At 51.8% G+C, this 24,853-nt stretch overlaps 1 protein-coding gene across 4 annotated transcripts in view; it reads right to left on the bottom strand.

The window, feature by feature from the left end:
• SHTN1 (shootin 1) overlaps positions 1 to 24,853 on the bottom strand; it is a 105,492-nt gene that overhangs the window by 12,740 nt on the left and 67,899 nt on the right. Inside the window, exons 11-17 of one of the 4 annotated variants that reach the window (XM_073556565.1) lie at positions 24,501 to 24,606; positions 18,019 to 18,101; positions 10,370 to 10,476; positions 7,443 to 7,514; positions 6,587 to 6,634; positions 6,395 to 6,515; positions 6,139 to 6,283 (exon numbers count right to left, since the gene is read on the bottom strand). In XM_073556565.1, coding sequence (XP_073412666.1) covers positions 6,139 to 6,283; positions 6,395 to 6,515; positions 6,587 to 6,634; positions 7,443 to 7,514; positions 10,370 to 10,476; positions 18,019 to 18,101; positions 24,501 to 24,606 — 682 coding nt within the window. Of the gene's footprint in view, positions 1 to 6,138; positions 6,284 to 6,394; positions 6,516 to 6,586; positions 6,635 to 7,442; positions 7,515 to 10,369; positions 10,480 to 18,018; positions 18,102 to 24,500; positions 24,607 to 24,853 lie in introns of all 4 variants that reach the window. The other 3 variants (XM_073556564.1, XM_073556566.1, XM_073556567.1) reach the window with 3 other exon arrangements.

The following is a 24,853-nucleotide window of genomic DNA, read 5'->3' as shown; positions in this document are numbered from 1 at the left end:
TACACGTGCTGCGCCAATTCTTTGGAAATGCACTTCCCAGGTCAATACGATTAGTCCCCAATCCCCACAATTTTAAGCGTGCCCTGAAAACGCATTTATTCAGACTGGCCTATCGCCTCAACACATTAACCCAATCTATCCCTGTGTGGCACAGCCAAAAGTTTTACCATAACCAGGTTCACAACATCATGTTCCCACATGCTTTATGCATCCATTAGCCCTCTGTGTCTGTACTGTCACACACCTAACATTATGGCTGGTCCATACAATCAGGGCAACTGTTACCACCCACCTTTCGTGTCTACCTCTTTCCTCATAGACTGTAAGCTTGCGAGCAGGGCCCTCATTCCTCTTGGTATCGGTTTTGATCTATGTGATTATTGTTATGCTGTAATGTCTATTGTCTGTACAAGTCCTCTCTGAAATGTAAAGTGCTGCGGAATATGTCGGCGCCATAGAAATAAAACTTATTGTTATTAATCTGTGTGATGTGCTATGTGGATATCATTTTGTGTATATTTCTGTTTCACTGATATTCATAGTGTTTTTCTTGTTGCCTTGTATGTCTATAGCCTGACTATCTGTCTCTTGATGACCCCCTGTGGTTCCTTAATACCCAAGGCTCCTTTGTCTCCTCAACCTGTCTGACAACCCCGGGACATAAGGAGGGGGCTGGGGAGGACAGAAGCTGTACACAAGGAAGGGGGTGGGGAGGAGAGGAGGTGGACAAGTCAGTTCCTGTGTGGGAGAGCTTTGTGAAGACTGCACCCCAGAGAGAAGGACCCATTTTATCCTCTGGTGCTAGAGTTTTGGAATCTAGTATCCCTGGACATTTTATCCTGTTACTGGACTGCATTCTTGTTCTGGACTATTGCATCCTCAGTGTGGTGGATTGTTTATGGACCTTCTAATTTTGCCTGTAATAAAGGTCTTGGGATTGTTCACACTTCCCTCGCTCTGTTGATTGTGTGGTATCGGAGGACCCCGTGACAACTGGTGGCAGCGGTCGGATCAACAGAGCGTAACCCAATGGAGAACCACCCACAGAGTGAGTACAGAAATTGGACTGTATCCAGTTTACAGGAGAGAGCCAGAGACCTGGGCCTGAACTACCAGGGACTGACTAAAGAGGCCTTAATCGATCTACTGGTGGGTGCTAGCCCGGCCACCTCCTCCCAGATGTCTGAAGGACGAGCACTGGAGACAGGGATCCCCATCCAGAAAAGCCAGTGGTTGGTGTGGTACGAAGAAAAGATGGCGGTTCTGGGCCCCGGCGTCTCTCAGGACTACAAGGAGGAGGCTGCCCGCCGGGCACAGCGGAGACAGGACACGATGGAGCTTGAAAGAGGGAGTAACGCAATGTGGAGTGTAACCCCAACGATCCGGGAGCCTGTACGGATCACCCGGACAGAGTTTAAACCATTTGATGAGGCTTCCGGAGATGTGGAGGGGTTCTTCAAGGACTTTGAGCAGCAGTGTGCTGTGATGGAGGTGCCCCACTCTAGCTGGGTGCGTTTGTTAGTGGGGCTCCTGAACGGAAGCATGGCGGAGGATTACCGAACCATTGATGCACCGTGGAATCGGGATTATAACATTGTAAAGCGGACTATCCTGGAATACCATGCTATCACCCCAGACTCATATAGGGCCAAGTTCCGAGACCTCCCATGCACCACGGGGGGATTGTTTAGGATGTATGCCCATAAGATGTCCCAGGCATGTCGGAGATGGCTGGAAGCAGAAAACGCCTTTACTGTGGAAGGTGTTATACAGGCGTTCCTTTTAGAACAATTTCTTGCCAAGTGCCCTGCAGAGGTACGGGAATGGGTCCGGGAGCGCACGCCGTGTACCGTGGATAAAGCTGCAGTCCTGGCCGATGAAGCCCTTACTATCCGACCGCAATGGAGGAGGCTTTTGGACAATGAACCACGGCCTGCTCCCGCGCCCCGTCCCCCTCCAATTATATCTGCCCTTCCACCTAGTCGCAAGCCGATGACAATCACGCCTCACAATCCTAGGCCCCAACAGTTCTGACCACGACCTGGGGGTATCACAGAGAGGAGGTGTTATGGGTGTGGGCAACCTGGACATTTGCAATGCAGCTGTCCCTCCAGGATTCAGAGGGAGCCCCACGCAGCCCCACCTCGTCCAGTGCATCTTGAGCACTCCTCCCCGCCCGAGGAAGAGCTACCACCACCCCCCACCAGAGTGGACCACCGACCACGGCACCATAGATACTCCTTCTGGAATGTACGGACTCCGGCCTCTGTCCTTTAGCTACTCAGAACAATGGCAACGCCACCTGCAGGATGTCTTTATTGATGGATACAAAGTGTCAGGATTTAGAGACACGGGGGCATTCTTGACTATCGCTGACCCCCGTGTGGTTCGACCCGAGGCAATTTAACAGGGTCCGGGAATTCCCATTGTCCTGGCGGGGGGTGCCCACAAATATATACAGCGAGCTTCTGTGCGTTTGGATTATGGTTGTGGAGAAAAACTGTGTTGGATTGGAGTTGTGGGAGGACTTCCTGCAGATATCCTCCTTGGGAACGACATTGGGGAGTTACAGTGCCAATTTGTGGGAGCAGTCACCAGACTACAGGCCCTTCAAGCACTACGTCATCCGGACCCCACCGGGGAGCAACCACCACGAACCGCATCAGAGTCGGTAAGCAATACTTTTGCTGCTACTACATTGGGAGAGTCTTGGGACAGAGAGGAGTTTAGGAGAGAAATAGAGGGTGACACTACCTTAGCAGCCCTTAGGCGAAAGGCAGAAACTGGGCACATGGGAGATAATGGGGATGGCTTCACTCGAGAAAACGGACTGTATTATCGTGTAACAAAGGGCAGTGACCAGGGCAACCCTGATGCAACGACCAGGCAACTCATTGTCCCTCAGAAGTACAGGGCACAGCTACTTCAACTGGCCCATGACATCCCCTTGGCTGGGCATCAAGGGAGAAAAAGGACTGAAAAGAGACTCACCCAAAATTTTTACTGGCCGGGCGTCTCGCAGTCGGTAGCCCATTATTGCCGCACCTGCGATGTGCGCCAGCGAATGGGGCATCCAGGAGCTCGACATAAGGTACCCCTGCAATCCCTGCCCATAATTGAGGAACCATTTCAACGTGTAGCCATCGACATCATAGGTCCTCTGGCCCACCCCAGCAGGTCGGGGAAAAAATATATCCTGACCATGGTGGATTATGCCACTAGGTATCCTGAAGCTGTGGCCCTGTCCAGTATTACAGCAGTAAAGGTAGCCGAGGCCCTTGTTACCATCTTTACCCGGGTAGGGCTTCCTAGTGAAATATTGTCGGATCAAGTCACTCAGTTCATGTCGGATCTGGTCCAGTCCCTAGGGCATACCTGTGGTGTTCGAGCCATTCGCACCACCCCATACCACCCGCAGACCAACGGACTATGTGAACGCTTTAATGGAACCCTAAAAAATATGCGGAGGGCTTTTGTTGACGTTGAAAAAGACTTGGAAAAGTACCTGCCACATCTCTTCTTCGCCTATCGGGAGGTTCCCCAAAAGTCCACAGGGTTCTCTCCCTTCGAACTACTGTTTAGCTGGAAGATCCGTGGGCCTCTCACGCTTCTGAAAGAACATTTGGAGGGAGACATCTCAGATACCGGAATGCCCATCGTTCCCTATGTTCTATAGCTCAGAGACCGTCTCGCCCAGCTAGCTACCTTCGCTAAAGAACATCAGCGAATGGCCCAGTCCAGACAAAAAACCTGGTATGACCGTAATGCCAGGAACCCGGAATTTATGGAAGGACAGCAAGTGCTCATGATTACTGCTTCCCCTGCCAACAAGCTTCAAGCAGTGTGGGAAGGCCCTTATCAGGTTGTCAAGAAAATTAATGACACTATGTTATTGCCCTGGACTCTAGTGGTCGACGACAGAAAACCGTCCACATTAACATGCTGAAAGACTACCACGACCGATCTCTGCCTGTTCTAGCTGTCTGCCACCCCCCTAGTGATGCCGCCGCCGCCGGGTATCTCCCAGATCTCCTCCAGGGTGCCCAAGCGGGAGGATCACTGGAACAAGTGCCCGTGCGCTCCCACTTATCGGATATACAAAAGGACGATATTGACGCCGTACTAAGGCCGAGGGCTGCTGCTTTCTCCTCAAAGCCGGGGAAGACTACTCTCACCAGCCACCATGTGGAAACCCCCGGACAACGCCCCATCCAGCAGGCTGCCTACCGGGTTCCAGAGGCTGTTCAAGGCATGATAAAGAACGAACTGGAGGAGATGAAACAACTGGGAGTTATTCAGCCATCTCACAGTTCTTGGGCCTCTCCTGTCGTCCTGGTCCCCAAGGATGGTACAACACGATTCTGCGTTGATTACAGACGACTAAATGATGCCACCAAGAGTGATGCTTATCCCATGCCCAGGATTGATGATCTATTGGATCGTCTGGCCAGTGCCCAATTTGTGACCACGCTAGACTTGAGCAAGGGGTACTGGCCGATACCCCTAATGGAGGACGCTCGGGAGCGCTCAGCCTTCATTACTCCATTTGGGCTTTATGAGTTCCTGGGAATGCCCTTTGGGATGAAAACTGCCCCCGCTACTTTCCAGAGACTGGTGGATCGACTGTTACAACAATGTCAGGACTTTGCCTGTGCTTACTTAGAAGACATTAACATTTTTAGCACAACCTTGGAGGAACATCTTAAACACTTGGGCATAGTGCTGGACTGTATCCTTACTGCAGGACTGACCATTCGCCCTGATAAGTGCCAAATAGGGATGGCTGAGGTGCAGTACCTCGGGCATAGAGTAGGGGGTGGGACACTAAGGCCTGAGCCTGCCAAGGTGGAAGCCATTAGAAACTGGTGTAGACCCCAGACTAAAAAGCAGGTACTTGCATTTTTAGGAACTGCTGGTTACTATCGCAAATTTGTTTCTAACTTCAGCACCTTGGCCAAGCCCCTAACCGACCTGACCCGCAAGAACATGCCTAGGAATGTGACGTGGACGACGGCATGCGAGGATGCCTTTTCAGCGTTAAAGACTGCCCTCGTCACTGCTCCTTTCTTGGCTGCCCCGGATCATAAACGCAGGTTCCTCGTACAGACAGATGCATCCACCTTTGGGATTGGGGCAGTCCTTAGCCAAGTGAACGCCGCCGGAGAAAAACATCCTGTAGCTTTTGCCAGTCGGAAACTACTGGATCGGGAAGTTGCCTATGCCACTACTGAAAAGGAGTGCCTTGCCATCGCATGGGCACTAAAAAAATCGCAGCCCTACTTGTATGGCAGAGACTTTACAATTGTTACAGACCACAACCCCCTCACATGGCTGAATCGCGTATCAGGGGACAATGGAAGATTGCTGCGGTGGAGCTTGTCCTTACAACCCTACAGCTTCTCCATCCAATACAAGCGAGGAAGCCAACACCAGAACGCCGATGGACTGTCTCGACAAGAAGAACCATAGGCTTCCCTGGCCGACCTACCCCTGCCACTGTACAAGGAGCTATAAATAACTGAGCAATGTGGACTAAAGTGAGCAGGCCAGAGGTCTGTGTAGACCTCATGGCGTGCTCACTTATTATGGGGGGGGAGAGGTTGTGATGGTGTGATATGTTATGTGGATGTTATTTTGTGTATATTTCTATTTCACGGATATTCATAGTGTTTTTCTTGTTGCCTTGTATGTCTATAGCCTGACTGTATCTGTCTCTTGATGACCCCCTGTAGTTCCTTAATCCCCAAGGCTCCTTTGTCTCCTCAACCTGTCTGACTACCCCTGGACATAAGGAGGGGGCTGGGGAGGACAGAAGCTGTACACAAGGAAGGGGGTGGGGAGGAGAGGAGGTGGACAAATCAGTTCCTGTGTGGAGAGCTTCGTGAAGACTGCACCCCGGAGAGAAGGACCCATTTTATCCTCTGGTGCTAGAGTCTTGGAATCTAGTCTCCCTGGACATTTTATCCTGTTACTGGACTGCATTCTTGTTCTGGACTATTGCATCCTCAGTGTGGTGGATTGTTTATGGACCTTCTAATTTTGCCTGTAATAAAGGTCTTGGGATTGTTCACATTTCCCTCGCTCTGTTGATTGTGTGGTATCGGAGAAGGACCTTGTGACAATCTGCCTCTCACTTACTGGGAGGACACCTTGGTGTGGCGCTGCTCATCAGGGAGGAGTAGTTGTCCACCATCTCCGCCATCTTTAGTGTCTCGTGCCTTCTGGCTGAGAGCCGAGCCCAGAACGGGCAGTGATTTTGATTCAGAGCTGCTGAGGGTCCATGCTGCTCCCGGAGAAAAAAAAACATTGAATGATCAGGGAAAGGACGCTACAATAATCTCCAGGGGAGAACTACCCCCATCCAGACTGCGGAGCTGACACTCCCCTCACTTACCCGAGGCGTCCTGCTCAGTTGTCACTTTTCGGCGCCGTAAAATTCTCTCCAGTTCACTCTCAGTGGAGGCCGGAACCGTGGTCCCCAGTCTGCTCCTACTGGGCGTGGGGCCCAAACAGTCCTAAATTTGAAGAAAATACCCGTGAGAGGAGAAGACGGCGCCAGGGACAGAGGCCAAATATTGTCACTCACCAGGATCTCCCGCAGCTCCTGCACTGCAGTGCCAGACGGCTTATCCACCTGCAAGAGGTGACGAGATCACTGCACTGTCCACAGCTCAGATTACTGCCGCCACGGGGAGAGGGTAGGCTGGAAGAATGGAAGCCTGTAGAGGAGAGGCTGGAAGAGGGGAGGCCTGAGGAGGCCGGGAGAGGGGAGGCTGAGAAGACAGGGGAGGCTGGGAGAGGGGAAGGCCTGTGGAGGCCGGGAGAGGGGAGGCTGAGAAGACAGGGGAGGCTGGGAGAGGGGAAGGCCTGTGGAGGCAGGGAGAGGGGAGGCTGAGAAGACAGGGGAGGTCTGAGGAGGTCGAGAGAAGGGAGGCTGAGGATGCTGGAAGAGGGGAGGCTGGGAGAGGGGAGGCTGAGGAGGCCGGGAGAGGGGAGGCTGAGAAGACAGGGAAGGTATGAGAAGGCTGGGACAGGGGAGGTCTGAGGAGGCTGGGAGAGGGGAGGCTGAGAAGACAGGGGAAGTCTGAGGAGGCCGAGAGAGGGGAGGTTGGGAGAGGGGAGGCTGAGGAGGCCGGGAGAGGGGAGGCTAAGGAGGCCGGGAGAGGGGAGGCTGAGGAGGCCGGGAGAGGGAAACTTTGGGGCATCGGCGAAGGATGAGCCGTCAATATGGAGGTCGAGGTTACTAATCCATGGGGGTCTGTGAGATCACTAATGACGGCGGGCACCATGATGGACAGTGGAGGAATGGAAACAATATGGATGACATTTGCAGCATGCGGGATCACCCCGCGAGGGGAGGAGCTAACCACACCGGGTCATGTGATGAACGGCTGTCACAACATGCAGTACAATCCACACCGCAGGCCATGCACGGGACTTACTATGTCTTCTTCCATACTGGCAGCAGGGGGCGCTGGGGCGAGTGTGGCGGACCCCGGCTCTGGGCGAGTAACCTGGTCATACAAATGGAGCGTTCACACACAGAGGACGGTGGAGCAACCCCGACAGTCTGCAGAGCGACCCCCGACAGTCTGCAGAGCGGGTATCACGCTCTCGCTCTACATTACACGCACTAATGATTAAAACGATTATAGGGATCTGTCACCAGGTTGCTGCTGTGTAATCAGAGCTGCACATGGATGGGGCAGAGACCCTGACTCCAGCGCTCCCCATACACAATGCACATACAGTGTTGTAATAAAAGCTACAGTCACAAAAATAACATGGGGACGTAGGGAATACAGGTTTTGACTTGGGGGGGGGGGGGGGGGGGGGGGAGTAAACGCCCCCCCGAACATCCCTCCCAGTATCCCCTCCCCCCCAGATTCCCTTCCTCCCCAGCATCCATCCCCCCAGCGTCTCCTCCCCCCCAGGATCCCCTTCCCCATTACTACAGCATCCTCCTGTCCCCCCTCCCAGCATCCATTGCCCCCAGAGTCCCCCCAATGTCCCGTGCCCCCAACATCCCCCCCAGTATACCCTCCTCCCCAGCATCCCCCCGATGTCCCCCCCAGCATCTCCCCCCCACGTCCCCTCCAGGGTCCCCTTCCCCATTACTACAGCCTCCGTGTACCAGTCGTCCTTACCGCTAGGATTGAAGGGACGGTCAGCCTCCGACCAGCAGCGCACGGTGTTCAGGTACATAGTTGATTACGCATTAATAACTCCGCCTTCTTATGCTAATGAGCGTGGAGAAGTTGGGGGGCGTTAGTGCCCCCAGAGTAGTCCGCTGCAATACGGTCACGCTTGGTGCGCCATAAGCGACCCCCAGGAACAGAGGCGCACCGACACTGCCAGACTGAGCGGCGATGAGGTCGGCCCCTGCAGACGATGCTATCACGCCCACAGGGATGACATGGAAAGACGCCGAGTAGTCTGAGGACACTGACGCCCCATCGACGAGTCAGCCCTCATTAGCATAAGGCGGCAGGGGTTATTCTGGAAACACCTACACCTGAACACGGTGCGAGCGCTGCTGATTGGAGGCCGATTGTCACCAGTGGGTCACGTCCTGGGGGGTAGATGAAGATCACTGGATTGTGAATCGCAGATCTTCCTGAGTATTTGAATCCCATATTAAATGATTTGTTTCCCTTGGGTGCTGAAGAGGTTAACAACTCTTTCAATGCTGGTCAGAAACATGCAGCCCCCTTTCAGCTGCTTCTGATCTGGTCGCTAACTCTTCGTATAAATCCTGGCCAGACCCGCTCTGTCCTGCCGGTGAAAGCCTTGATCTTAGGAGACGCTGTGCTGAGTGGATGGAGCAGAGTTGTGGTGATCGGTGGTTTTCTCCATTACCTGTGTGTTTCTCTCCTGGGCCCAGTCCCAATTTAGTTTATTCCTCCCAGTCCCTATCCTCCTCCCTACGGCTGCTTAGTGCTTTCCTGCTATGTCTGGTTTACCTTTCCCTTCTGTCCCAGCCTCATGGGGTGGGGGAGGGTCAGATCAGGGTTTTTACAGGAGCACAGTAAGGTCGGAGACTCGGGCCTCTCTACCATAAGGAGTACCCCGGGACAGGGATAGTTAGGGTCCCAGCTCCAGGGACAGTTTGTGGCCTCCCCTACCTAAGACCGTCATAGCGTGACACTGACCGGTTAGGACAGTCCTGGTTGTGAAAAACCATGATGCCAAATGGACGCAGGTTGTACGAGCATTTTGATTCTGTCTTGGGTTGTCTTTAGCGGTGAGTGTGAACGTGCGCCTACACGCTGCTGCACACCAGGTTATCCTCCAATTCATTTTTTCCTCTTTTGTTTCCATACAATGAAGCTTTTATCACCAGACGATTATCACCGCCCGGACCACAGCTCTGTACGTCCCAGGAGGACCAGCACCGCCCTATGATAAGCAGCTCCCCACTGCTGTACAATGTACACAGACAACAGTGCCAACAGTGCCAGGGGGCGGGGCCAACCGTGCCAGGGGGCGGGGCCAACCGTGCCAGGGGGGGTGGGGTTTCTAAACTTTGCTACATATAACAGCTCAGATTGTGTCCCAGCTGCGGCCCCCGTAACCTCGGTGACATCGCTGGACTCAGGGTCCCTGCCTTACACTGCATTGCTTACAGATTCCCGTTAATAATAAGATTACAGATTACAGCTGTCATTAATAGTGATCAAAACCAGAAGGGGTTAAAAAGGGTCAAACAGACGAAAATCCACCAACACCAAATCATGTCTGACCCTCCTCTCACCTCCAGAGCTGTAATCATTATTCTGCTTATCATTGGACATGATATAACAGCAGAACAGTAACTGCAGCTCTGGAGGTGACTGAAGGATGACACGATGTAACAGCAGAATAGTGAGTGCAGCTCTGGAGGTGACTGGAGGATAAGACACGATGTAACAGCAGAATAGTAACTGCAGCTCTGGAGGTGAATGGAGATAAGACACGATGTAACAGCAGAATAGTGACCGCATCTCTGGAGGTGACTGGAGGATAAGACATGATGTAAGAGCAGAATAGTGAGTGCAGCTCTGGAGGTGACTGGAGGATAAGACATGATGTAACAGCAGAATAGTGAGTGCAGCTTTGGAGGTGACTGGAGGATAAGACAAGATGTAACAGAATAGTGAGTGCAGCTCTGGAGGTGACTGGAGGACATGATCCGCACAAGTATTTCCACGGCTGATGAGCTGTGACCCCATTAGGAGCCAACAGTAGGTAACGGGGAAGTTCTGAATCTTGGGGTCTGGACCCCGATCAGTGATGCTGTAGAACAGAGGGGGTGGGTCGTTTATAGAGTATACACTTTACCAATAGTCTCCAGCCAGTGGATAGTGGAAGCTGTAGTCCGAATTCTCACCTGAGTCCTCACTCGGAGCGTCTGCTGTACGGGCCGCAGGTGGATGCCCCTCTTGATCCGGTCCATCATCTCCTCCACGGCCTGCCGCTTCAGATCCCCCGCATTCTCTGCTGGAGAAAGGGCACAGCGAGAGGTCAGTGACCCCTAAATTTAACAACCCCCAAAATCAACCACAGGTCCCACCTACAGCGACTTCCCTACAAAGCACGGGGCACTGTGACCCCATTATCAGGACACCCAGACCTTAGTGACACAGCGGAGGGGCAGCTACTGTAATAAGGCTGGAACCCCAAATGAAAGACATACATCCCCACTGATGGCCGCTCCAGAATTATCCGAGCCTCGGTGGACTGTGAGGAGTGATGGGGGTCATTGTCCTTCTGGAAAGATGATGTCCAAAACCCATTCCTGAAGAAGGCGGCAAGGTCTCTGAGGATTCCCTGATACTTCACACTATCCATCTCATGCTCCACAAAAGCAGGTTCCTACCCCAAAGCATCCCCGAGCCCCCACCATACAATGTGTTGGGTAATGGGGGGCGTAGTGTGGGGCGTAATGAAGGGACATAGTGGGGGGAGTTTGGGTAAAGCTCGTTTTGTTCCTTGTATTGACAACTTGCAATAAATCAGAGATGTGACCCCCCTCCCATGGCGACGTCTAATACGTGCCCTTTTATCCACTTGACTTCCCAGCCGCCTGTCACGATGGGACGGTCTTAGGTTGGGGAGGGGGATCTCAAACTGTCCATGGAGCTGGGGCTCTAACTACCCTTGTTCTGGGGGTACTCTTGATGGTAGCGAGGCCTGAGTCTCTGACCTTACTATGCTCCTGTTAAACTCTGATCTGTCCCTTCCCCCTCTCCATGAGGCTGGGACAGAAATGTAAGACACAAAGACAAAAATAAGGGCTCACAGAAAACCTCTATCATACAAAAGCACTAACTAACAATAGGGAGGATAGGGACAGGGAGGAATACACTAAATAGGGACAGGGACCAGGAGATAAACACAAACGTACAACAGCAAACTACAGATCAGTACTACTACAACTCCACTTCAACCACTCAGCTCTGGCACTCAGCACAGCAAGATGAATCTTTCAATGGCAAGGTTAAACGACCAAAAAATGTAAAACCTAATTTCCTGCAGGGAATCTTCAGTTTAATAGTTCTGTTAGACAGAAATACCAACTCATTCGCCCCCAGGTCAGGAACTGACAGCCATTTCTTATCAGCCTTGCGTTTGTATCTGTCCCCCATGATCTTTAAGTGAACCCCTTCCCACACAGATGAGAGCGAAGAATCCTCCTCAGGAACCCCTGAAGACCCATCTTTACTGAAGGTACAGAACTGAAGATGGAAGCCATATGCCCCAAAAAATGGCAACTTACCAGTGGACTCGACTGCAATGATTGTTTAAGGCAAACTCAGCTAATGGTAGAAAAGACCAATCCCCCTGGATATGTGACACACAACACCTGAGGTTCGCCTCCAGACTTTGGCTTACGCGTTGTTAGGAGGCTAATGGCCGTGTAGTCAATGGGAGGTATGTGTTGCAGAGATGGCTGCTCCCTGCGATGCAACCATTTAGTGCACCTGGGTCCGGGTTGCGGGTAGCTATGAGAGATGGGCGGGTCTGGGAACCCATATACCTCCCCTGTGGATGTGGTTACAGCCTACATAATGGAGGCTGTTTGGCACATGGTCTGTGTTTTGGGAGGTAGAAGCCCTCCTTTGTGTGTGGGGCTCCAGACCGAGCCTGGGTGCCCACAGGCCTGAGGGAGCAGAGAGCCCGGCCAAGGACAGTTTTGTGTTTTGCCTGCTCTAAAGGCCGTTTACCGATTGTTGTTACTACTGGGTGTATGGAGTAAATAAACTTTTTTTTTTTTTTTTTTACAAGAAGTGTTTTCCCACTAGCGCACCTAAGTACGTACAAATCCCTACAGCGTTCAGTCTGGGCCATTAGTTTGAGGATGGAACGTCGAAGAAAAGGAGAGATGTATCCATAGACGAGAACAAAGCGCCCTCCGGAATTTAGATACCAGCTTGGTTCCCCAGTCTGACACCACATTGGAAGGACTCCATGAAGCTTCATGATCTCAGTTACCAACACCTGAGCCAGGGTCGTGGCATTGGGGAGAGCAAATAAAGCAATAAAGTGCGCCATTTTACTAAACCTATCCACCACAACTAAGATCTTACCAGAGGATGAAGACAGATCTGTAATGAAATCCATGGATAAATGAGTCCATGGTCGGTTGGGTATGGATAATGGTAGAAGAGCCCCAGACGGACAAGTATGCTTAGAAGGCGCACAGATATTACAGGAAGACACAGTCGACTACATCCCGATGCAACCTTGGCCACCAAAAATGACAAGAAAGTCCAAGGTCGGCTTGCTACCTGGATGACCAGCGAGGGCCGAGCTATGATGTGCCCTAACACTTTGAGGCACAGATGTAATGGTACACATAATTTCACTGAAGGGCAAGCCGGGCGTCCCCCTGAGCATTCAATATCTCCCCCTCCAGTTCCGAACACACGGCGGAGATGAACACCCCTACCTGTAAAATAGGGACAGTCATCCGAACAACCACACCAGGGAAACTCCGAGACAAAGCATCAGCTTTAATGTTCTTAGTCCCAGGACGGTAAGTGACAATAAAATTCTGGTCTGTTGAAAAACAAAGACCATCTATCTTGTCTGAGGTGAAGAGATACAACAGATTCCCTGACCAGTAATGACAGAGACAGGGTGACCTGTCCCCCCAAAAGTGGCGCCGCTCCTCAAAAGCCAATTTGATGGCCAAAAGTTCCCTATTGCCCACATCATAGTTCTTCTCAGCCAACGATAATGTTTTAGAATAGACGGCACATGGAAGCCACTTACCGGGGACAACCCGTGAGACAACACAGCCCCGACCTCAGATGCATCAACCTCAACATTTCTTCATAAACATAATGCCTGGCGGTCATGGTCGGGCCGCCTCGAGACGTCCGTAGCTTTCTTTGTCTTGTCAGAGAGGAGTTTGACAACAGATGAAGTTTTTGGCAAACTTATGATAGTAGGTAGCAAACCCCAAAAAGCGCTGTAATGTTTTCGATTTCCTGGCAGATCCCATTCCAGAACCACACAGACTTTATCAGGACCAGACCGATTGTATAGTCTGGTTTGGGGTAATTTCGCTCCAGGGAGCAGGTTTACGGGGCAATTCTACACGGTGGGGAGGCGGTTCGTCCCTTTCTGAGAACACATCCACAAAATCAGGGAGAAAAAGGGTATGGTTTTAGTGGAAACAGTAGAAATGATGGCGCCCTGGCAATTATTTTTGCAGATATTTTACTATTTCTCTGGCCGACCAGTCAATAACCGCATTATGCACCGTTAGTCAGGGAAGACCAAACACAATAGGAGAAGGGAGACTTCCACGATATAACAAGGAAGGAGCTCCCTGTGAAGACCCCTATGCGCAGGTTCACACCATGCACCACTGGCGTAAATGTCCCTGACCGAGAGGTGCAGAGTCAGTTGTAAATACGGGGATGGACTTCGCAAGACTATTACAGGGAAGACCACGGTCCCTAGCATCCACCATTGTTTTCATACAAATAACACCTTCTGCAGGTAAGAAAAACAGAGACACACGCGGAGGACACAAACACCCAGGTGGTTATCCTCCAAATAACCTGGGGTTAGAAGTTTTCCAACGGATTTTTGTGCCTTAATATAGGACAGACCCCAATGAAATGCCCTTTTCGACCACAAAAAAACCACAATCCAGCTGGCTCAAGACTCATACCGAGGGGAGGCCTCCTCCAACTGCATCAGTTCTTCAGGGCAAACAGGGAGAACCTCAGTTTTAGGGAGTACCATGGGGGAAGGAGTCCCTACAGGTCTACCTCTAAGGAGCCAATGCGTGTGGCCAGAGCCATGGCGTCCTCCAACGAATCAGGAGTCACGTAAAGCGCTACTGCGTCTTTTAGTCTTTCAGACAGGCCCTGACTAAACTGACTCCTAAGAGCAGGATTGTTCCACCAGGTGTCAGTGGCCCATCTACCAAACTCTGAGCAGAATTCCTCTGATGGCTGGTCTCCCTGCTGGAGCTCACGTGACGGCCGGTCTCCCTGCTGGAGCTCACGTGACGGCCGGTCTCCCTGCTGGAGCTCACGTGACGGCCGGTCTCCCTGCTGGAGCTCACGTGGCGGCCGGTCTCCCTGCTGGAGCTCACGTGGCGGCCGGTCTCCCTGCTGGAGCTCACGTGGCGGCCGGTCTCCCTGCTGGAGCTCACGTGGCGGAAGGTTTCCCTGCTGGAGCTCACGTGGCGGAAGGTCTCCCTGCTGGAAGCTCACGTGGCGGAAGGTCTCCCTGCTGGAAGCTCACGTTGCGGAAGGTCTCCCTGCTGGAAGCTTACGTGGCGGAAGGTCTCCCTGCTGGAAGCTTACGTGGCGGAAGGTCTCCCTGCTGGAAGCTTACGTGGCGGAAGGTCTCCCTGCTGGAAGCTTACGTGGCGGAAGGTCTCCCTGCTGGAAGCTTACGTGGCGGAAGGTCTCCCTGCTGGAAGCTTACGTGGCGGAAGGTCTCCCTGCTGGAAGCTTACGTGGCGGAAGGTCTCCCTGCTGGAGCTCACGTGGCGGAAGGTCTCCCTGCTGGAGCTCACGTGGCGGAAGGTCTCCCTGCTGGAGCTCACGTGGCGGAAGGTCTCCCTGCTGGAGCTCACGTGGCGGAAGGTCTCCCTGCTGGAGCTCACGTGGCGGAAGGTCTCCCTGCTGGAGCTCACGTGGCGGAAGGTCTCCCTGCTGGAGCTCACGTGGCGGAAGGTCTCCCTGCTGGAGCTTACGTGGCGGAAGGTCTCCCTGCTGGAGCTTACGTGGCGGAAGGTCTCCCTGCTGGAGCTTACGTGGCGGAAGGTCTCCCTGCTGGAGCTTACGTGGCGGAAGGTCTCCCTGCTGGAGCTTACGTGGCGGAAGGTCTCCCTGCTGGAGCTTACGTGGCGGAAGGTCTCCCTGCTGGATCTTACGTGGCGGAAGGTCTCCCTGCTGGAGCTTACGTGGCGGAAGGTCTCCCTGCTGGAGCTTACGTGGCGGAAGGTCTCCCTGCTGGAGCTTACGTGGCGGAAGGTCTCCCTGCTGGAGCTTACGTGGCGGAAGGTCTCCCTGCTGGAGCTTACGTGGCGGAAGGTCTCCCTGCTGGAGCTTACGTGGCGGAAGGTCTCCCTGCTGGAGCTTACGTGGCGGAAGGTCTCCCTGCTGGAGCTTACGTGGCGGAAGGTCTCCCTGCTGGAGCTCACATGATAGCCAGTCTCCCTCTGCTGGAGCTTATGTAGCTTAGACTCAGCAAAGGAGGCCAGGCCTGGATTGTTATACATGAAGCCTAGAGCCTCAAAGAACCCATCAACCGACAGGAGTGACAGTGAATATGCCGGAAGTGAAAAGGCCCAGGATTGAGGATCTCCTTGAAGGAGAGAAATAACAATCCTAACCCTCCCAGATGAATGAGGACTAAAGTAAATCCTGCAGGCTTCACAAGACACCATAAATTTATCCCGTCCCCCAGAAAACCTCTCCGGAGGACCATCTTAGGTTCCGCTTAAGCCTGACTGCCGCCAGACCAACAGTTTGATGCTGAGAGGCCCTAGACTGCAGATCTGACCGTTCAAGTGACAGACCCTGCAATTGTTTGGCAAGGACTACAATGGGATCCATAACGAGATCCAAAATTTGGGGCCAGTGAAACTGTCATGCTGTGACGTCTTTAGTAAGGAAGGGGGGCCTCAAACTGTCCCTGGAAATGGGACCCTAACTATCCCTGTCCCAGGGGTAGTATTGAAGGTAAAGAGGCCCGAGACTCCAACCTTACTATGCTCCTGTAAAAACCTTAATCTGTCCCCTCCCCCACCCCATGAGGCTGGGACAGAAATGAAAGGTAAACCAGACACAAAGACAAAACAGGTATAGCAGGAAAGCACTAACCAACAATAGGGGGGAGGATAGGGACTGGGAGGAATAAACTAAATGGGGACAGGGACCAGGAGATAAACACACACGTACAACAGCAAACCTACAGATCAGTACTACAACAACTCTACTCCAACTACTTAGCTTTAGAACAGGAAGATGACTCTTTAGTCCTTGCCGGTGAAAAGCCCAAAGCCAGTATACACAGTGAGTGAAATAAGTATTTGATCCCTTACTGATTTTGTAAGTTTGCCCACTGACAAAGACATGAAAAGTCTATAATTTTAAGGAAAGACCCAGCCACGACCCATTTTTAATGTCCTGGTGGAGGGAAGGAGGTTGTCACACAGGATTTTAGGGTACATGGCTCCATCCATTCTCCCATTGATGCAGTGAAGTAGTCCTGTGCTCTTAGCAGAGAAACACCCCCAAAACATAATGTTTCCCCCTCCATGCCTGACAGTGGGGAGGGTGTTCTTTGGGTCATAGGCAGCATTTCTTTTCCTCCAAACACGGCGAGTTGAGTTAATGCTAAAGCACTCAATTTTTGTTTCATCTGACCACAGCACCTTCTTGCAATCACTCACAGAATCATCCAGGTGTTCATTGGCAAGCTTCAGACAGGCTGCACATGTGCCTTCTTGAGCGGTGGGACCTTGCGGACACTGCAGGATTGTAAACCTTTATGGTGTAATGTGTTACCAATGCGTTTCTTGGTGACTGTGGTCCCAGCTGCCTTGAGATCATTAATAAGTTCCCCCCGTGTAGTTTTAGGCTGATCTTTCACCTTCCTCATGATCAAGGCTACACCACGAGGTGAGATTTTGCATGGTGCCCCAGATTGGTGTCGACTGACAGTCATTTTGTATTTCTTCCATTTTGTTACTATTTCACCAGCAGTTGTCTCCTTCTCATCCAGCGTCTTACTTATGGTTTTGCCGCCCATTCCAACTTTGAGCAGGTCTATGATCTTGTCCCGGACATCCTTATAAAGCTCTTTGGTCTTGCCCATGTTGTAGAGGTTAGAATCTGACTGACTCTGTGGACATGAGTCCTTTATAAAGGTGACTATGTAAGTCCGCTGTCTGTAATGCAGGTAACGAGTGGATTAGGAGCGTCTAACTGGTCTGTAGGAGTCAGAACTCTTAATGGTTGGTAGGGGATCAAATACTTATTTCTCACTGCAAAATGCCAATAAATGTATATAATTTATACAATGTGATTTTCTGGATTTTATTTTTGATATTCTCTCTCTCAATGTTAAAATTAACCGACACTTAATATTATAGGCTGTTCATGTCTGTGTCAGTGGGCAAACTCACAAAATCAGCGAGGGATCCAATACTTATTTCCCCCACTGTATATAGAGGGAGTTAATGATAAGCAGTTGGAGCTGACAGCAACCATGCTGTATGGTCTCAGCCAGCAAGGAAACAGTCCTTAACCCTCTCAGCACTGAAGGAAATTAAATCTAAATAAAATAGGAGCGGAATCACAGGATCTCTACAGAGGACGGCGCCGCATTACCGACGTGACCGTCTAACTGCAGATCTGTCAGGGGGACGTGACACCGGCTGGGGTGAGCGCGGCCGACGGGGCACCGAGATTACACAGAAGCCGCATAGCCGGGACAATGCCCAGAGGAACAGTGAGGAGTCCGGCCTCTCGCCGCGCAGGGTCCTTCATCCATTCTTACCGCTGTCCGGCTGCAGAGCGACGTCCGGCTTCACCGCGGCCGCCGACACCGAGGGCTTCTTCCGGATAATAGACATGAGGGAGCTGAGAAAGAAAAGTTAGCGACAGACTACTACCCCCAGCATCCTCGCCGTATACATCTATAGGGTGTAACAGCCACAGACTACTACCCCCAGCATCCTCCCCGTATACATCTATAGGGTGTAACAGCCACAGACTACTACCCCCAGCATCCTCCCCGTATACATCTATAGGGTGTAACAGCCACAGACTACTACCCCCAGCATCCTCCCCGTATACATCTATAGGGTATAACAGCCACAGACTACTACCCCCTGCATCCTCCCCGTATACATCTATAGGGTGTAACAGCCACAGACTACTACACCCAGCATCCTCCCCGTATACATCTATAGGGTGTAACAGCCACAGACTACTACCCCCAGCATCCTCCCCGTATACATCTATAGGGTATAACAGCCACAGACTACTACACCCAGCACCCTCCCCGTATACATCTATAGGGTGTAACAGCCACAGACTACTACCCCCAGCATCCTCCCCGTATACATCTATAGGGTGTAACAGCCACAGACTACTACCCCCAGCATCCTCCCCGTATACATCTATAGGGTGTAACAGCCACAGACTACTACCCCCAGCATCCTCCCCGTATACATCTATAGGGTGTAACAGCCACAGACTACTACCCGCAGCATCCTCCCCGTATACATCTATAGGATATAACAGCCACAGACTACTACACCCAGCATCCGCACACCCTCCCAGTATACATCTATAGGGTATAACAACCACATGCTACTATCCCAGCATCCTCCCCGTATACATCTATAGGGTGTAAGAGCCACACACTACTACACCCAGCATCCTCCCCGTATACATCTATAGGGTGTAACAGCCACAGACTACTACCCCCAGCATCCTCCCCGTATACATCTATAGGGTGTAACAGCCACAGACTACTACCCGCAGCATCCTCCCCGTATACATCTATAGGGTATAACAGCCACGGACTACTACCCCCAGCATCATCCCTGTATACCTCTATAGGGTGTAACAGCCACAGACTACTACCCCCAGCATCCTCCCCATGTACATCAATAGAGTGTAACAGCCACGGACTACTACCCCCAGCATCATCCCTGTATACCTCTATAGGGTGTAACAGCCACAGACTACTACCCCCAGCATCCTCCCCGTATACATCTATAGGGTGAAACAGCCACAGACTACTACCCGCAGCATCCTCCCCGTATACATCTATAGGGTGAAACAGCCACAGACTACTACCCGCAGCATCCTCCCCGTATACATCTATAGGGTGAAACAGCCACAGACTACTACCCACAGCATCATCCCCGTATACATCTATAGGGTGTAACAGCCACGGACTACTACCCCCAGCATCATCCCCGTATACCTCTATAGGGTGTAACAGCCACAGACTACTACCCGCAGCATCCTCCCCGTATACATCTATAGGGTGTAACAGCCACAGACTACTACCCTCAGCATCCTCCCCGTATACATCTATAGGGTGAAACAGCCACAGACTACTACCCACAGCATCATCCCTGTATACATCTATAGGGTGTAACAGCCACGGACTACTACCCCCAGCATCATCCCCGTATACCTCTATAGGGTTTAACAGCCACAGACTACTACCCCCAACATCCTCCCCGTATACATCTATAGGGTGTAACAGCCACGGACTACTACCCCCAGCATCATCCCCGTATACATCTATAGGGTGTAACAGCCACAGACTACTACCCGCAGCATCCTCCCCGTATACATCTATAGGGTGTAACAGCCACGGACTACTACACCCAGCATCCGCACACCCTCCCAGTATACATCTATAGGGTATAACAACCACATGCTACTATCCCAGCATCCTCCCCGTATACATCTATAGGGTGTAAGAGCCACACACTACTACACCCAGCATCCTCCCCGTATACATCTATAGGGTGTAAAAGCCACAGACTACTACCCCCAGCATCCTCCCCGTATACATCTATAGGGTGTAAAAGCCACAGACTACTACCCCCAGCATCCTCCCCGTATACATCTATAGGGTGAAACAGCCACAGACTACTACCCGCAGCATCCTCCCCGTATACATCTATAGGGTGAAACAGCCACAGACTACTACCCGCAGCATCCTCCCCGTATACATCTATAGGGTGAAACAGCCACAGACTACTACCCACAGCATCATCCCCGTATACATCTATAGGGTGTAACAGCCACGGACTACTACCCCCAGCATCATCCCCGTATACCTCTATAGGGTGTAACAGCCACAGACTACTACCCGCAGCATCCTCCCCGTATACATCTATAGGGTGTAACAGGCACAGACTACTACCCTCAGCATCCTCCCCGTATACATCTATAGGGTGAAACAGCCACAGACTACTACCCACAGCATCATCCCTGTATACATCTATAGGGTGTAACAGCCACGGACTACTACCCCCAGCATCATCCCCGTATACCTCTATAGGGTGTAACAGCCACAGACTACTACCCCCAACATCCTCCCCGTATACATCTATACGGTGTAACAGCCACGGACTACTACCCCCAGCATCATCCCCGTATACATCTATAGGGTGTAACAGCCACAGACTACTACCCGCAGCATCCTCCCCGTATACATCTATAGGGTGTAACAGCCACGGACTACTACACCCAGCATCCGCACACCCTCCCAGTATACATCTATAGGGTATAACAACCACATGCTACTATCCCAGCATCCTCCCCGTATACATCTATAGGGTGTAAGAGCCACACACTACTACACCCAGCATCCTCCCCGTATACATCTATAGGGTGTAAAAGCCACAGACTACTACCCCCAGCATCCTCCCCGTATACATCTATAGGGTGTAAGAGCCACACACTACTACACCCAGCATCCTCCCCGTATACATCTATAGGGTGTAAAAGCCACAGACTACTACACCCAGCATCCTCCCCCGTATACCTCTATAGGGTGTAACAGCCACAGACTACTACCCCCAGCATCCTCCCCGTATACATCTATAGGGTGTAAAAGCCACAGACTACTACCCCCAGCATCCTCCCCGTATACATCTATAGGGTGTAACAGCCACAGACTACTACCCCCAGCATCCGCACACCCTCCCAGTATACATCTATAGGGTATAACAACCACAGACTACTACCCCCAGCATCCTCCCCGTATACATCTATAGGGTGTAACAGCCACAGACTACTACACCCAGCATCCTCCCCGTATACATCTATAGGGTGTAAGAGCCACACACTACTACACCCAGCATCCTCCCCGTATACATCTATAGAGTGTAAAAGCCACAGACTACTACACCCAGCATCCTCCCCGTATACATCTATAGAGTGTAACAGCCACAGACTACTACCCCCAGCATCCTCCCCGTATACATCTATAGGGTGTAACAGCCACAGACTACTACACCCAGCATCCTCCCCCGTATACCTCTATAGGGTGTAACAGCCACAGACTACTACACCCAGCATCCTCCCCCGTATACCTCTATAGGGTGTAACAGCCACAGACTACTACCCCCAGCATCCTCCCCGTATACATCTATAGGGTGTAACAGCCACAGACTACTACCCCCAGCATCCTCCCCGTATACATCTATAGGGTGTAACAGCCACAGACTACTACACCCAGCACCCTCCCCGTATACATCTATAGGGTGTAACAGCCACAGACTACTACACCCAGCATCCTCCCCGTATACATCTATAGAGTGTAATAGCCACAGACTACTACCCGCAGCATCCTCCCCGTATACATCTATAGGGTGTAACAGCCACAGACTACTACCCCCAGCATCCTCCCCATATACATCTATAGGGTGTAACAGCCACAGACTACTACCCGCAGCATCCTCCCCGTATACATCTATAGGGTGTAACAGCCACAGACTACTACCCCCAGCATCCTCCCCGTATACATCTATAGGGTGTAACAGCCACAGACTACTACACCCAGCACCCTCCCCGTATACATCTATAGGGTGTAACAGCCACAGACTACTACACCCAGCATCCTCCCCGTATACATCTATAGAGTGTAACAGCCACAGACTACTACCCGCAGCATCCTCCCCGTATACATCTATAGGGTGTAACAGCCACAGACTACTACACCCAGCATCCTCCCCGTATACATCTATAGGGTATAACAGCCACAGACTACTACCCCCAGCATCCTCCCCGTATACATCTATAGGGTGTAACAGCCACAGACTACTACACCCAGCACCCTCCCCGTATACATCTATAGGGTGTAACAGCCACAGACTACTACACCCAGCATCCTCCCCGTATACATCTATAGGGTGTAACAGCCACAGACTACTACCCGCAGCATCCTCCCCGTATACATCTATAGGGTGTAACAGCCACAGACTACTACACCCAGCATCCTCCCCGTATACATCTATAGAGTGTAACAGCCACAGACTACTACCCCCAGCATCCTCCCCCGTATACCTCTATAGGGTGTAACAGCCACAGACTACTACCCGCAGCATCCTCCCCGTATACATCTATAGGGTGTAACAGCCACAGACTACTACCCCCAGCATCCTCCCCGTATACATCTATAGGGTGTAACAGCCACAGACTACTACACCCAGCACCCTCCCCGTATACATCTATAGGGTGTAACAGCCACAGACTACTACACCCAGCATCCTCCCCGTATACATCTATAGGGTGTAACAGCCACAGACTACTACCCGCAGCATCCTCCCCGTATACATCTATAGGGTGTAACAGCCACAGACTACTACACCCAGCATCCTCCCCGTATACATCTATAGAGTGTAACAGCCACAGACTACTACCCCCAGCATCCTCCCCCGTATACCTCTATAGAGTGTAACAGCCACAGACTACTACACCCAGCATCCTCCCCGTATACCTCTATAGGGTGTAACAGCCACAGACTACTACACCCAGCATCCTCCCCGTATACATCTATAGAGTGTAACAGCCACACACTACTACACCCAGCACCCTCCCCGTATACCTCTATAGGGTGTAACAGCCACAGACTACTACCCCCAGCATCCTCCCCGTATACATCTATAGGGTGTAACAGCCACAGACTACTACACCCAGCACCCTCCCCGTATACATCTATAGGGTGTAACAGCCACAGACTACTACACCCAGCATCCTCCCCGTATACATCTATAGAGTGTAACAGCCACAGACTACTACCCGCAGCATCCTCCCCGTATACATCTATAGGGTGTAACAGCCACAGACTACTACCCCCAGCATCCTCCCCGTATACATCTATAGGGTGTAACAGCCACAGACTACTACCCCCAGCATCCTCCCCGTATACATCTATAGAGTGTAACAGCCACAGACTACTACCCGCAGCATCCTCCCCGTATACATCTATAGGGTGTAACAGCCACAGACTACTACCCCCAGCATCCTCCCCGTATACATCTATAGGGTGTAACAGCCACAGACTACTACACCCAGCACCCTCCCCGTATACATCTATAGGGTGTAACAGCCACAGACTACTACACCCAGCATCCTCCCCGTATACATCTATAGAGTGTAACAGCCACAGACTACTACCCGCAGCATCCTCCCCGTATACATCTATAGGGTGTAACAGCCACAGACTACTACCCCCAGCATCCTCCCCGTATACATCTATAGGGTGTAACAGCCACAGACTACTACACCCAGCACCCTCCCCGTATACATCTATAGGGTGTAACAGCCACAGACTACTACACCCAGCATCCTCCCCGTATACATCTATAGAGTGTAACAGCCACAGACTACTACCCGCAGCATCCTCCCCGTATACATCTATAGGGTGTAACAGCCACAGACTACTACCCCCAGCATCCTCCCCGTATACATCTATAGGGTGTAACAGCCACAGACTACTACACCCAGCATCCTCCCCGTATACATCTATAGAGTGTAACAGCCACAGACTACTACCCGCAGCATCCTCCCCGTATACATCTATAGGGTGTAACAGCCACAGACTACTACCCCCAGCATCCTCCCCGTATACATCTATAGGGTGTAACAGCCACAGACTACTACCCCCAGCATCCTCCCCGTATACATCTATAGAGTGTAACAGCCACAGACTACTACCCCCAGCATCCTCCCCGTATACATCTATAGGGTGTAACAGCCACAGACTACTACACCCAGCATCCTCCCCCGTATACATCTATAGGGTGTAACAGCCACAGACTACTACCCCCAGCATCCTCCCCGTATACATCTATAGGGTGTAACAGCCACAGACTACTACACCCAGCATCCTCCCCCGTATACATCTATAGGGTGTAACAGCCACAGACTACTACACCCAGCATCCGCACACCCTCCGCTGATCAGAGGGTGACGGAGGTGAAGGCCTCCTGTACATCTCACCGGATGGGGTTTGGTGGCGGCGGTGGTGGCAGCGGAGGCGGCGGTGGAGGAGGAGGAGGAGCAGCCGCTTTCTCCGCCTGATGCAAACGCTTCTGGAGCTCATCAACTGCAGCAGAAAACAATCATGTGAGAAATGTTCGAGAAGGTGGCACCCGGTCCATACAACCCCCCCACCCTGGTCCATACAACCCCCCCCCACCCAGTGCATAGAACTGCCCCCCACCTGATCCATATAACCCCACCACCTGCTCCATTCATCCCCGGTCCATACAACCCCCTGTACTTTGTATGTAACCCCTTCTCATGTACAGCACCATGGAATCACCGGTGCTATATAAATAAATAATAACCCC

This window comes from Dendrobates tinctorius, unplaced genomic scaffold (genome assembly GCF_039654945.1).
Source record: "Dendrobates tinctorius isolate UK_male_01 unplaced genomic scaffold, ASM3965494v1 ptg000236l, whole genome shotgun sequence".
In the NCBI taxonomy this organism is placed as follows: domain Eukaryota; kingdom Metazoa; phylum Chordata; class Amphibia; order Anura; family Dendrobatidae; genus Dendrobates; species Dendrobates tinctorius.
This window is presented reverse-complemented; position numbering and strand designations above follow the sequence as displayed.